This window comes from Vipera berus (genome assembly GCF_964194415.1).
Source record: "Vipera berus genome assembly, chromosome: 2".
Lineage (NCBI taxonomy): Eukaryota > Metazoa > Chordata > Lepidosauria > Squamata > Viperidae > Vipera > Vipera berus.
In genome coordinates, this window is record NC_138203.1 from 32120701 (window position 1) to 32135741 (window position 15041).

A 15041-nucleotide genomic window follows, 5' to 3' on the forward strand; every position below is an offset into this window, starting at 1 on the left:
AGCCTTCCATTCTTCCAAGGTCAATAAAATGAGGACCCAGATTGTTGGGGGCAATATGCTGACATATGTAAACCTTTACAGAGTGCTGTAATGCACAATGGAGCAGTATATAAGTCTAAGTGTTATTGCTGTTATTGCTGTTGCTACAATTAAGCAGCCTGAACTAGTTGTGCCACTACTCTAGCCTTTGTACATATAAGGCTTTTTGCTTACATTATCTTTAACTTAAATAAATAAAAACATTTGAATGTTTTTAATTAGCCAGTGAAAGAATGTATTTAATTTTTTAGCCCATTCATACCTCCTGCTCTCAATTATATTGTCTTATAAAAAGGAACTTCATGAATTCCTGACTTTTTTAAAAAAAAATGGAAAAGAGGTCTCATAACATCAAGGCCATGTGTAAGAGTGTGGAACATGCATACTTTTGTAAGCACCACTCAACATAATTTTACCATCTTTTCAGCTTGAAGCTCTTTCCTTTTCCTTTCGATTAGAATATAACTAAACAGTTGCCTTCTATTAAGAATCTGCAAAGTAGACTTTGTGTTTCCCAGTTTTTGATAGAAATTTTTGTGTGTTTGTATCCTCCCACCTTCTGTGGATGCCTAAAATACACAAACCTGACAAACCTCTTCATCCACTTGTATCATTACCAGGGACCCCAACATAACTAAAGAAATTACAAGAAAGCGTGGAGGTCTCGCAAAGGAGAGTGAATGTTCTATGAACTTTCCACTGCGATACCTCCAAAAAATCAAATTCTTAATAATAATAGAAGAAGATATTACAATTTTATTCAATGTCACAATGCTCTTTAAATACTTGGAACAGAACTAGCAAAAGAATCCATAGCAGCAAGACTATATAATACACCCAATTTTACCAAATTACTAAGATCAAAATACCCAGAATCATGGATCTCATCAACCTCTGCCTCACTATCTACTTTCAGTTTGATGGACAAATACACCAACAAATCAGAGTAATAACCATGGGATCACCACTCTCAGGACTTATAGCACAGAATGTGATGTGGCATCTAAAAACTATAATGCTCCCGCACAGAACCAAAAATATGAATCCAATATGTAGATGATAATTTTGTCATAATAAAAAGGAACAGCTAAAGAAGACACATGAAATACATTTTCAAAGGAATAAATTTTGCAAGGAAGAAAAAAACAACATATAACGCTTCCTGGATAATCCTCATCAACAAAGGAAATGGCAGCAAACTAGAATACAAGTCTATTGAAAAACTAGCCACACTAACCAAGTGCTCCACTTGGAGCACCAAGGTAACAGCCCAGCTTTTCACAAGAGGAACTATGTAAACATTATTGAAATGACCATAAATACACTGCAGCAACCCAGAACACCAGGAAAAAAAACAGATCACTACACAACGTCTTCCAACAAAATGGATACCCATGCAATTTTATCAAAAGGTGCATGCCCATTCAACTAACAGCACAACCAACATAAGCTGTGAAAAGAATAACATTGCCATATATGAAAAACATCTCAGAAACAACCATCATCTAATCACAGCACACAAACAACCAAAGCCCTCTAAAAATTTTAAGTGAACTAAAAGAAGATAAAACCGAACTCATCTACAACATACTGTGTAAAGACTATAACAGTTACTATTTAGGACAGACATGAGACTAGCAAAGTACATCCATGAAGATCAATTACCAGTCAGTTCAGATACAATAAAAGCTGTTTAATTTCACAGCATATGGACAGACTTAACCATAGTTTCAACAATCCTAAAGCAAGCTAAATAAAAAAATGCTGGAGAATTAGTGGAAGCCTGTCATTCAGACAAATCAGCTATCAGTGGGCGTATGGAGATAAACAACATTTACATATTATTCATAAGGAACAATAAAATAGCTAAAAAGGAAACAAAAGAACAACACACCTCCACTTCAGCAATCAACACCAGATAAGCAGGGATTAAAAACAGGATGTACAATCAACAATCCATTAACAACAGCCTAATCAAGGAACTACCGCGGTGAAAAGAATATTCCCATCAACAGTGACAGAGCAAGCTATTGAATATAAACAGAGACCAAATTGCACTCCCTTCTGGTACTGAAAATATTACATATTCTGGTTAATGAAAAGTCTGCAAGCAAACAACCAACATTGGAAGACACCAAGGACTCCACATACATATGCATACAGAATATATACATTCAGTGTGGTTAACCACAAGTTCCATTAAATCCTTTGGATTTTTTTTTAGTATATGAATTCCTATAAAGCAGAATTAGAAACTAATAATAGCTTTTGAATGATAAACTAAACTAAACCATTAAGTGATTTAGGCTAGAGAGTTGATTTAAGAAGTATGGAATAAATGGTAATATATATGATTAGATATAATGGAAAAAGACAAGATATTTTAAGAAGGACTTTCATTTATTAAATATTGAACTGGTAAGTGTTAGTAGGTCCTTTTTGTTCAGATAATTGATGGTTGCATCAAATATCTCTTGCATATTTAATGCGTTGCTTGCTGCTACTCTCCATCCTTTTTAATACTTGCATGAACTGACCTGCATATTACTGATAAATATGGAATTATAAACCCCAGCACAGAAAAGAGACAAAGGGGGGAAATTAGTACAATAGCAAAGTTTAAAGTAGCATAATAATTTACTAGGAGGTATATTACACAAAAGAAGGATGTTTAATATGCCAGTGTGTCACACTCTTCTTAATGTAATTGTAGCAGAGCTGGGGTGAGAATGGGGCCGGCTGAAAGGTTTTGTGGGAGCCCTGCCGATCCGGCAGGGAAATGAGGAGCTCTGGTAGCTGCTGTGGGTCAGGTGGCATGGTGTGACTCTGAGGAGGGAAGAAAAGGAAGGAGGAAGCCGATGGAAGGGAGGAGAGAAAGAGACCGGAGGGAGGTTTTTGGCGGGAGATCAGGTGTAGCCAGCTGAGGAAAAGGGGAGAAAACTTAGCTTAATGGAGCCTGCCATCCAGAGTTAGCTGAGCGAAGAGATAGAGAGAAAGAAGGCCATACGAAGAGAGGGTAGGTTGGGGAGTTTTATTTCTTCTCCCTTGTTGGAGACAGCTGGGTGAAGGGAGATCCAGGAAAGAGTTTGACCGGGTTGAGGTCTTTTAGTGGGAAGTAGAGGGGTTTTTATAGGATCCGCTGAGGAGGCAAAAAGGGGATAAGGAAGGGAAGGGGGGGGATTACATATAGTGAGGGCAGAGAGAGACAAGGAGAGTGGATAAAGGAAGGCCCTTGTGAGCTCCAGAAAGGGACTGATTACCATCGTTTTAGGCAAGTTGCTGTCACCAGAGACTGATTACCATCACTCGAGGCAAGTCTAACATTGTCTTAGGCAAGTCACTGTTACCAGAGACTGACTAACATTGTCATAGGCAAGTTGCTACTATCAGAGACTGGCTAACATCGTCCTAAGCAGGTTGCTGTTACTAGGGGTTGACTACTACTGTTGTAGGCCAGTTGCTGCTACCAGGACTTGACTACCATCGTCTCCTGTAAGCCTTACTGCCTGAGGTCAACTATCATCATCCCACGTGAGTTACCGTCGAAAGAGATCAACCATCACTGTCCTATGTGCGTGGCTGCCAACCGTGACTTAATATCACCATGCTATGTGCCCTGTCAGGCAGAGATGCCAATGTGAGAGACCCCTTGGGTCGGCAGCCAGCCGAAGAGGAGGCCAGGAGGGTCTGGACTTTAGCGGTCCCCTCGGGGGTGGCATTACATAGTCAGTAAATAAAATGGGATAGAATTTATTTTTGTCAAACAAGGAATAGGAAGATTGCTATGGAAGCCTTATTATGAATACATACCATCAGTCTATGTGGGGTATAGGATTAATGAAACCTAAGAACTTAAGAAATAAAGAAAGAAATGGAGCTTAAATTGACATGAAAGCAATACCAGTAGCACTTAGACTTATATACTGCTTCACAGAGCTTTACAGCTCTCTCTAAGCAGTTTACAGAGTCAGCATATTACCCCCAACAGTCTGGGTTCTCATTTTACCCACCTCAGAAGTATGGAAGGCTGAGTCAACCTTGAGCCGGTGGGAATCAAATTTTGGCAATCAACAGAAACAGCCTGCAATACTGCATGCTAATCACTGCACCACCGCGACTCTTATGTACCACCTCAACTCTTTTTATTATGTATTATCTTCATAGTAGGGACGCGGTGGCCCCTAGAGTTGGAAACGACTAGCACGCATGTGCGGGGGAACCTTTACCTTTACCTTTTATCTTCATAGTAAAAGACTCACCCTGGACTGCTGCTCATTTCTATCTATAGATTGGGTCCATGATGTTTCCCTTTTCAGCTAAAAACTGATGAGCATTTGCATTTTCTACTAGCATAGGTGCATGGCCTGAGGCCCAGTGCACACATGCAGCCTTACGGAGTTTTCAAGTTTGATGCACTGATGTGGCTTAGATTCTACTGCTTTGTTTTGAGGTCATTAGACACACTGCCCCTTCTGCCATCTCTGATCCTTCTTCCTCAATTTCCACTTTAACCTTCCATGGCAGCCTCTGTATGATCGTCCCATTGCTACATCTTCCATTGCCACATTCTCTCACCTGCTGTCTCCTCAGGCAGCCAACTCCATTACTCCATCCTCATCCTAGATTCTCAAGTCTTCCTTCCAATCTATGTAACTACTCCCATTTTTATATTTATTTATGTATAGATCAATTATTTACATATTTATGTATTATTTACATATTTAAATATTTAATTTTTTTGTCAAGCTTCCTCTGGGTTTTTTTTGGTGTGGCCCCACTCCCTTTTGGTAATAATGCTCTCTTATATGCCATTTAAAGTCTGTTGCAGCCCCTTGAACAAATAATGATGTACACCTCCTATTTACAGAATCCAGTCCTGGCCAAATCATTATTATTGTAAAATAATGGTATGTATTGTGGTATTCAATATTTTGAATTGTCATGTATTCATTTGACTACTTTCATTGAAGTCTGAGCAAGTTAGGATAACTAAATTGAACAGCAACAAAATGTACAATAGTGGCAAAAATAAATGCAGTGCTTTGAAAGTGAGACATGTTTCAGTGTAAAAATCCCTTAGTTAATTGGATAATTACTTAGATAAGCCATCTACAACTGTTGGATGGATTCAGCAATCTAAATCATTAGAGATGATTTACAGGCAAACTGGCAAGTGTTAATACATTTTTATAGAATTCCTTATTAGCATGAGAAAACTCACCTGTTTCCCACATAAAGACATGTTCAGAAACTAAAAAATTGTTCCCTTATAGCCATTGTCAAAAGAATATTCTCCACAGAAAGCAATAGTTTACAAAAGGATTGTAAACTATTATGGCATGCTTGGACCAATACTATTTGTAAGATTGCAAGATAAACTGAGCTATTTAGATTTTTTAGATCAATGGCCCCTTTTGGTTAGTTATAATACGTCGGCAGTTGCAATCATGTGATAATCTATGCTAGTAACAAAATCTTTCCTTACCACCATTTCCGTGAAGTGGGAGGTAGCCAGCCAGCAAGTCTAAATAGAAAAAAAATATAGAAACTCTGTTCATATGAAATGCATAGTGGAAAGATGATTGAACATAGCTCTGCCTCCAAACAAAGTATTACATTTATATGGTTTCACTGTTCTTTTCATTTTTTCTTCAGGCCCCAAAATATACTGCCTACTCATTGGAAGAAGAGATCACAAATCTCCTGTAGTACAGAATGCCTTGACTTTTGTGGTTGAGTTTTTACTAAATTACACCAAAATCATGTGCTCTTTGATCACTTGCCACATAGGAGGAGGAAAGAAATCCCTCTCTGCCAAGTTTTCTCTCATCATTTTAATCACAGACTAAAGAATGTATTTGGTTATCTTCCTTTCTTCTTTTCTTTTCCTACACACTGAGTATCTATTTGTATCTCATCTATTGCTAAGCACATTGGTTTGTGCTTAAACTGTAAGCCGCCCTGAGTCTTCGGAGAAGGGCGGGATATAAATGGGATTAAAAATAAAAATAAATAAATAAAAAATATTGGCTGTACAGTAATAATGTTGGAGTTTCAAATGAATGAACATGAGTAAAATAAATAATGAGCCTTTGAGGTTAATGCTGAAATCGTTAAACTATAACCTGGTGTTTGCTAAGCTGGCATTCCTGCAGTTGGGATTTCAACTCCCAGAATTCCTAGCTAGCATGACAAGGGCTTTTGGTCTTGCAAGTTGTAGTTCAACAAAACGTGGAGAATGCAAGACTGGGGACAGTGTTTATGAGGGATTGGTGGCCAGGTGCTGTACCATTGGCTGGCAAAGTCTCTCCAGAGAAAGAGGAGATCATGTCATTGCATACATGTTCTCCAGACAGCTTCTTCTCTTGAATAGACTGCAAGAACTGATGTTTTTGCAATTGGCTTATGAGTCAAGCACTGAGAATTGAGAGATACCATCAAAACTCATAGTCGTAAGGTAAACCTTATGGACACAAAGCTCAAATGAGCCTCATTTCTTAAACACTTTAGAATTTACTTTTCAAATATTAAGTACTTTTTGAATGATATTCATCACGTGCGTCTTCTTCTCCTTAGCAAAAAAAAGATTTAATTGTAAATCTAAGGATTTAGAAACAATACTTTTTGGAATGAAAAGGAAAGAGTGTTTGGTTTGGAAAATTAAAAACTGACTAGAGGTCCAGATGAATTTGAAATAAGGCTTTGAAATTACCGGTAAATGCAAGAATCCTTTCCTATCGGAAATTTCTGGGCTTTTGGATTCTTTAGCAAAAAATATCATGGGATGAGACTTCGAAAGTTGGATATCAGAAGGAATTAGAAGACACTAAAAATTTCAATTAAAGGGGAAGAATACTTAAAGTCAAAGTGTTGACACAAAATGGAGCAAAATACTTTAACATTAGATATTTTGAAGGATATTTGTGAGCAATGGTCACAAAAGTAAATTTTAAGAACTTCATCATAGATAGATGGTGTATAAATGATATTACAGAAGAGGAACAAGATATATCAGATAAGATTGAAATTGATTTGAGAGTGGATTCAGAAAGATAAGCTACAACAATAATACTGTAATGTTATGAGGGAATGACTTTGAAGGACGAAGGGAAGAGATGCTTCCAAGAGAATGATGGGCCAAGAAGGAGAGGAGGCTGCAGTTGTTTAGCTGTTAGATGAGGGCTTTTTTTGTCATACAACGCCCAGAATGGAGTTCCGGCACCTTTTTGGGATAGAACCTTGTAGGGCAGGCAAGGCGTGTGTGAGTTCTGGCACCTTTTTTTTTAACAAAAAAAAAAGCACTGAACCTAGGGGGGGAAAATGACTTCTTTACTTAGTTATTGACAGGGACAACCTGTATGCCCATACATGCTGTGATATCACTTTTTTCCCTTTGAATCTGGATCATTCCACTATCTGAGTAAAAATTATCTTCCCAGAATCCTTGAAGAGGCAGAAGTCACTTTCATAGGATGGGACAATGATTCTGTCCTTAGATAGCCTTAAAATGGGAGGAAGGAAATCCCATCCCTGCCCCGCACTAGATCCCAGCTTTTGAAGCCGCATGTAAGAGGATAAGAGGATCTGGACAGACTTGAACACTGTGCACTATAACAAAATGAAATTCAGTGGTGAAAAAAGTAAGGTTCTACATTTAGGCAAGAAAAACCAAATGTACAGGTATAGTATAGGGGGTACCTTGCTCAATAGTAGTAACTATGAGAGGGATCTTGGAGTCCTAGTGGACAGTCGCTTAAATATGAACCAGCAGTGTGCTGCAGCTGCCAAAAAAAGCCAACACAGTGCTAGGCTGCATTAACAGAGGGATAGAATCAAGATCACATGAAGTACTAATACCATTTTACAATGCCTTGTTACGGCCACACTTGGAATACTGCATCTAGTTTTGGTCACCACAATGTAAAAAAGATGTTGAGAGTCTAGAAAGAGTACAGAGAAGAGCAACAAAGATGATTAGGGGACTGGAGGCTAAAACATATAAGGAACAGTTGCTGGAATTGGGTATGTCTAGTTCAATGAAGAGAAGGGCGAGGGGTGACATGACAGCAGTGTTCCAATATCTCAGGGTTTGCCACAAAGAAGAGGGAATCAAGCTATTTTCTAAAGCACCTGGAGGCAGGACAAGAAGCAATGGATGTAAACTAATCAAGGAAAGAAGCAACCTAGAACTAAGGAGAAACTTCCTGACAGTTAGAACAATTAACCAGTGGAACAACCTGCCTCCAGAAGCGGTGAATGTTCCAACACTGAAAGTTTTTAAGAAGAGACTGGACAGCCATTTGTCTGAAATGGTATAGGGTTTTCTGCCTGAGCAGGGAGTTGAACTATTATTATTATTATTATATTCCCAGCAAGCACTGTTGTCATTGTTGGCTGTGAATTCTCATAGTTGTAGAGCAACACATATTGGAAGATCCAGCAAGTTGGGGAAAGTTATACAGGTAGTCCTCGAGTTAACAACCACAGTTGTGACCAGAATTTTGCTTGCTAAGCAGGGTGGTAGTTAAGTGGGTCATGACCAATTTTACAACCTTTATTGTCATGGTTGTTAAACGAATCACCGCAGTTTAGTGAATCACGTGATTGTTAAGTGAACCCGGCTTCCTCCACTGATTTTGTTTGCTTGCTAACTGGGAAAAATCACAAATGGCAATCACATGACTCCAGGATTCTGCAACCTTCTGCAAAGGTATGCTGGTTGCCAATCACCCGAATTTTGATCATATGATCGTGGGGATGCTGTGATGATAATAAGTGTGAGGAACAGTTGCGAGTCACTTTTTTGAGTGCCATTGTAACTTCACATGGTCACTAAATGAGTGGTTGTAAGTTGAAGACTACCTGTAATGTTGGATATTACTATTGTAATAATAATAGTAACCTATATCACAAAGCTTAATACTAAGGTTAGTTTACAGTTATATAGTATAGTCTTAGCAATTAAGGAACATTACATTACCTTCAAATGTTTCCCCTGTGTACCCTTACTAATGTATAGAAGCCTTATTATTAAGCTTTGTAAACTAGCTGTATTATTAAACTTTGGCTTGCTAAGTCTTAAGTGACAAAAAAACTGCCCATGGGCATCATGCTTTCTTTGATCAGATTAATAATGCTAACTATGTAGAGGACAATATGAACTAGAGCTTCTCCTACCTTTAGTCATATTGGCTAGAAACGATGGGAATTCTAGTTCTATGGCAGGCATGTCAAACTCACAATGTCACATGACATCGCACAAGTTATTGTGACTTTTTCCCTGTTGCTGGCATTGGGTGGGCGTAGTTTCAGTGGGATGCATCTGGCCCGTGGGCCAGCAGTTTGCAATACCTGTTCAATGGCATTTAAGGAATCAATATTGCCATTCCTTTCGTAAAAGGTCTCAAAATTTGTTCAAATTAGCTCTTTTATGTATCTTGCCTTAATCATTATGTGGTTGTTGAGAATGTAAGAGACATCTCAGTTGTGAACTACCTAATGTTATCATAATTCATTGATCCATTCTTTGATCTTGGACAAGAGTAAGAATATTCTGGGCTAAACATAGGATTCTTCCACTCTGGAAGCATAATACAGTGTCATGATGAGTGAAATTCAGAAGGAAGAATAGTACAGTGTCTTTAGCTATATGCAAAAAAAGGAACTTAAATAAAAGTCTATATTTACAAAATATAATCTGAACCTAGATTCTTATATTTAAGGGCGGAAGGCCTCCAAACACAAGAATTTCCACTCTGCAGAACTGCCTTTCCTGGGGGAATTGAAAACTGTCTCTGCTTTGCTGATCTCTGCCTGCTGTTGAAGTAATTTTTATTTAGCTTTTGCTTTGCCTCAAAAGTTGAATATTTACTTTCAACTGGCTTCTCTGCATTTTATAGTATGATTTGTTTTTTATTCATTTATATTTCTACTCCTAGTCCATCTTTCCTTAAAACAGGGCATAACAATAATATAAAACCACTAATGATAAAATATTATTAAAACCTTTTTTAAAAAATCATCTAATCCCAATACATCCAACACTAAAGAAAACAAGATTGCAATGTATTTATTACATTCATGAATACTTGAAGTAAGAGGATCTATCCAGGTGATAAAATGTCAGCAGGGTTGATGGAACAAATTGTGAATATCGTGAAAAGGCAGCAGATTGTTTATTTTGCTATTTATATATCTGTCTTATTGCCAGGGATGAAAGTCGCACTGATAGAATCTTCTGTTTCATATGAAAAATTAATTAATAGTTAATTAATGCAGCTTTCTCAGGATCACTTTAATATAACCCCCGTGTTCTATTCCTCTCAGTATCCTAGAAGCCTTGCATTTTGATTCAAATATGGTTTTCAGATTGTCTTCAAAAAAGTTCTTTGTAGGATGTCCTAAAATAATTTAAATGAAAGTTTAATTTAATCAAAGTTTATTGGAACATTGGCAAAACTGAGGAAAGGCACTCTCACCCATGTGTATCTCTCCCATCTCTGCCTTTTTGACTGCCCTTCACCCTACATTGCAGGGCAGCAAGCAATGTGCAGCTCTAGGACTAGTTGAAATGCCCCAGGAAGCTGCACCCACCCCAGTCTAACCCCACTTGCTTTCACCACCCTGCACTCTGAGACCTCTGCTCCCTACACTCTGCCCACCCCCAGCTGACCTTCACCATCATCTTTTCGCTTCCAGTGATGAGATGCATCGGGCCTGACCATTGGACTATATGGGGCTGCTTTAGTGCTATGAAAAAAAGGGAATGAATAGGCTTCTTTCGGCTCCCCCCACTTTTTTTTTACAGAGCAAAACCATACAGCCCAGCAGCCAGGCCAGGCATGCTTCAGTAGCAGAAAAAGCAATAAAGCAAAAGTCAGCTGGGGCAATGAAGCGCAAGGTGGCAGGGGCCCCCAAAAGGACACAGATGGAGATGGTTGGGGGAGTTGCAGTACCTCTTTGGTCATAAGTGGGGGATGGATTGCCAAGTGCACAAATGTTGATCATGTGACTACAGAGGCACAGCAATGTCCATAAGTTCATAAATCCCTGCAGTGCCATCATAATTTCAAATGATTGCTGAACAAATGGTTGTAAGACAAGGATTACCTGCAGTGACAAGTAATAATCTTAGAATTCAAAGACATTACCTTCTTAAGATTTAATTCTCTGTTTTTGATTGGTTGGATTTTGAGGTTGGCTCAGGAATTCTGGGAATTGAAGTCCACGAATCATAAAAGAGCCAAGGTTGCCTACCCCTGAGCTAGTTGATAAACTTTAAAAATACAGTTAACCATCATCAGAGTGACCGGTTTGGAAATCTGATATTGTTAATCCCTTGAAAGGTGCCAAGGTAGGGAAGGTTTGCTTTCAACATTGTATAAATGTTTCTCCTGTCCTTAGGCAAAAATATATCTGTGAACACTTTGAAGTGTTTCTTTCAAAATACAGAATAAGATTGAAGTACTCAATCTGATTGTCACCTAATTTTCATCTGAATCCACACAACATGTTTGCAGAATCATCCTTACCTAGCTTTCCTTTCTTTTTTTAGGTGTTGTCAGCAGCCACAAAATTTCATCACAGAATAATTATTTTTCATGGGAAGATTCCATTTTCAATACCTCCATACATGCTGCAATTCGACATGGAAAATGGAAACTACTCACAGGCAATCCAGGTAAATTTCTAGCAGTATTTGGAAAATGTTTGTTGAGCACTGGGTACTTTGACAGTTCTCTTTTGAAAGCAATTGATGTTTCAAAGCAGGACTTGCAATGTGGAGGTCCTTTGAAATCCTGTTTTGCTCCTGCTGGATTCTCTGCCTTTCCTGAGCTGATTTTTTTAAAAGATTCTTTTACTCAACAAAATTAAAGGGGAAATTGATTAAAACAAAGTAACAGCCCTTAAATGGTCTTGTAAAAATGCATCTAGGCCCTGCATAGGCCTCACAATCATTGTTGCAGCCAACCATTCTTGCAGAAAGCGTGATTCCTTTGCCTTGACAAAAAGAAAAAGCTAGATTGAACATGTTCCTCTTCTACCATTGGACAGAACTTTCTTCTATCCGCTAAAAACCGCAGGTGATTATGACTGTAAGCACGTTTGCTCAGTGGTAGCTACCACTTCTTTCTATTTCAAGCACCAAGCTTGGAGTGGAATTGCCAAGTATACCTGCAAGAAAGTGTCTTATTTATGTCATGTTGTTTTAAATCTCTTTTTTTCTTATTATCCATCTTTCATGCTTTCTTTTACTCAGAAATTACAATCAACAAAACAACCCCAACAGCTTACATGCGTAGTTTTATTAGTGCAGGGCTGTCCTTCATTCTCTATTTTCATAGAATATCTGATTACACAGTAGCTATGCTTGGTGAGATCATAATTACTGGAGTGAATGGAAATGCAGGAGGAATGAAAGCTAATATGAATTTTTGCATGGATGCCTTTTTTTTAAAACAAAAGAAAAATTGAAGGACACATTTTTAGCCACAATAAAAAGGTAAGTCAGATTCTTCTTTCCCAATCAATTCCTGTGCAGATGCATAGAATGGAAAGAAACTGGAAGACGTAAGATACAGGACTGGGCCTACTTTACTTAAAGCAGTGTTTCTCAATTTTAGCAGTTTGATGAAGTAGAATATGGACTTCAAATCCACATATCTTAAAGCCCTGAAGGTTGAGAAGTACTGACTTAAAGCATTAAAATATTGCTCTTCGGTATAGTACATTCCATGATGATTCACTGTAAAATACAACTATATGATTAAAAAGCTGTCTTCAATTCAAAATTTTCTAGAATCTCAAAACTAATCTAGATAGCCAATAGAAGCTCTCTTGTTTTAATCTTTAAATGTATCTTCTTGTTTCCATCAAATCTAAAAATACTAATTTTGTCTAAAAAGGTCAACAGTTGAAGAAACAATCTCAAGTGGAGAAGATTGTAGCCTAGAACAACATCAATGGAAAATCCATCACTTTTGAAAATTGATGCTGGTAGCACTCTGAAAAAGGGGAAAGTTAAGCTAGTTTACAGTTTAATGGGGAGAGTATGCACTTGGTGGCACTTAAGTTCCTTTTCTGTATCTTGAAAAACATTGTGTATCTCTGTCTTGTGATTTGTTTTTTCCTGTGCACACACACAGGCTGAATGAGGCATAGTGAGATATAAAGGAAAATATCAAAAGAAGCCAAAAAGTAATGAACTGCAGCTCATTTTCATACATTTTATACATTTTATTTATAGGATTCCTAGTTTATATTAACATTTAATTTCTCTTCACAGTACCTGATACTGTCTTGTTCATTTGACATTACCACCATAACAGAATCAAATCTAGGTAGTAAATTCAATTCCATGTCAATGTAATTGAAGAACCAAGATTGGCAAACATGTTGGGTTCCAATTATGAGGCAAATACTTTCCCAACTAATCTTTGCTCTTCTCTTTATAGGCTGTAGCCATTGGTTTCCACCACCATCTTTATTCAATGAATCAAATACTTTGTCATTAGATCCATCTACAAAGAAGCTTTGGTTGTTTGATGTTGTTCATGATGCTGAAGAAAGAAATGATTTGTCAGAACAATATCCTAACATTGTGAAAAAATTGCTGTTGCGACTCCGGCATTACTATAAGAACTCTGTCCCTGTGTTCTACCCGGATGAGGATCCACGCTGTGATCCATCTGCAGAAGCTGCTTGGGGGCCTTGGTTGTAGGAATTTGCATAGAAAACATTATTATATTATGCAGTGGAGTTGAAAAATGGTTTGCCATGCTCCATTTGTCTACATCAGATTTATGTGTTCTTGCATAACGATACACCAATCATTTCACAGACTGGGGAATACAGGTAAAGAATTCTGGGATTATTTTATTGTATCTTGACAGCTTCAATTTCAGACATTTGGATTTATTTCTTACTCAACAAATCTGGGCAATTTTAATTTCACATTTGATTGGCCTTGAAGTTCTACCGAAATCATAAGTCTATAATTTGGAAGTTAGTTTTTATTCAAAACAGAAAGTAAAGAGATGCTGCCTTTCCAAAATTGCTGGGTAGCAGCTGGGAAACATTATTTCATTTGGAAAGCTCGGAGTCATGGGTGGTGGTGGGATGGTAGGGGCTTCTAAATTCCTTCACATTTGAAGTCAGATCCAGGATTTCAATATTTGCTTGAAGCAGTCAGCATTAGTGGGGGTGTGGGAGGATGCCGAAAGAATTGAGAAGAAAAAGTGAAGAAGCAGATTATTGTACTGTCTTGGCATTTCGTTGTTCACCTTTACCTTCCCAATTAGAAAATCCACAGAACCTCTTTAGAAACTGCTGCCAAACTGTAAGAAAGTATTAAATACTATTTTAATTCCAATAATCGTTTTTTTCTGATTTCATGTTTTAACCCTGGCTCTGTTAACTTGTTAACCCTGGAATTTGACATTCAGAGGCAAAGTGTGGCTCATAGACTGAAGAGGAATCATACACTCCTGTCTTACCTACAGTTTACAAGGTCTTTGCTTGTAAAACCTTCATTTAAAGTCTCTCTCTAAATTCTGCAGTTTGAACAGGGCAATCTTTACATATTTATTTAAACTTCAGACTTGGGCTCTCTCGTGGACTAATAACTGGTTAAAAAACCCGAGGTGCAATTAGCAGTTATCACAACAGGGAAATAAGAACTAGCATCCTGGAACAATCTCTGCTGCTATAAGAGTTTTTTAATTTGTACATAATTACCTAGCATTAGTAATGAAATGAAAAGAAGACAAATTGTTGATAACATCTAATAATTTAAGGAGATGGTATAAAAATAATTATCAAGAAAATCTGTCCAAAATAAGTGGTTGATAATATGTTCAAAATGAGAAGACAAAATGATATAGAAAGCTTACCTTTGCAAATACACTGATATAGTCTAAACTTGCGGTCATAGTCTACTAAAGGTTCTCAAAGTTCTGCTAGCTAGTATAGACAGTCCTCAACCTACCATCATAATTGGAACC

At 37.7% G+C, this 15041-nt stretch overlaps 1 protein-coding gene across 1 annotated transcript in view; it reads left to right on the forward strand.

The window, feature by feature from the left end:
* ARSB (arylsulfatase B) overlaps positions 1 to 14405 on the forward strand; it is an 81492-nt gene extending 67087 nt beyond the window's left edge. The window contains exons 7-8 of the mRNA XM_081316556.1: positions 11594 to 11719; positions 13494 to 14405. Coding sequence (XP_081172682.1) covers positions 11594 to 11719; positions 13494 to 13759 — 392 coding nt within the window. The 3' untranslated portion in view covers positions 13760 to 14405. The remainder of the gene's footprint in view (positions 1 to 11593; positions 11720 to 13493) is intronic.
* The last annotated feature ends 636 nt before the right edge of the window (positions 14406 to 15041 follow it).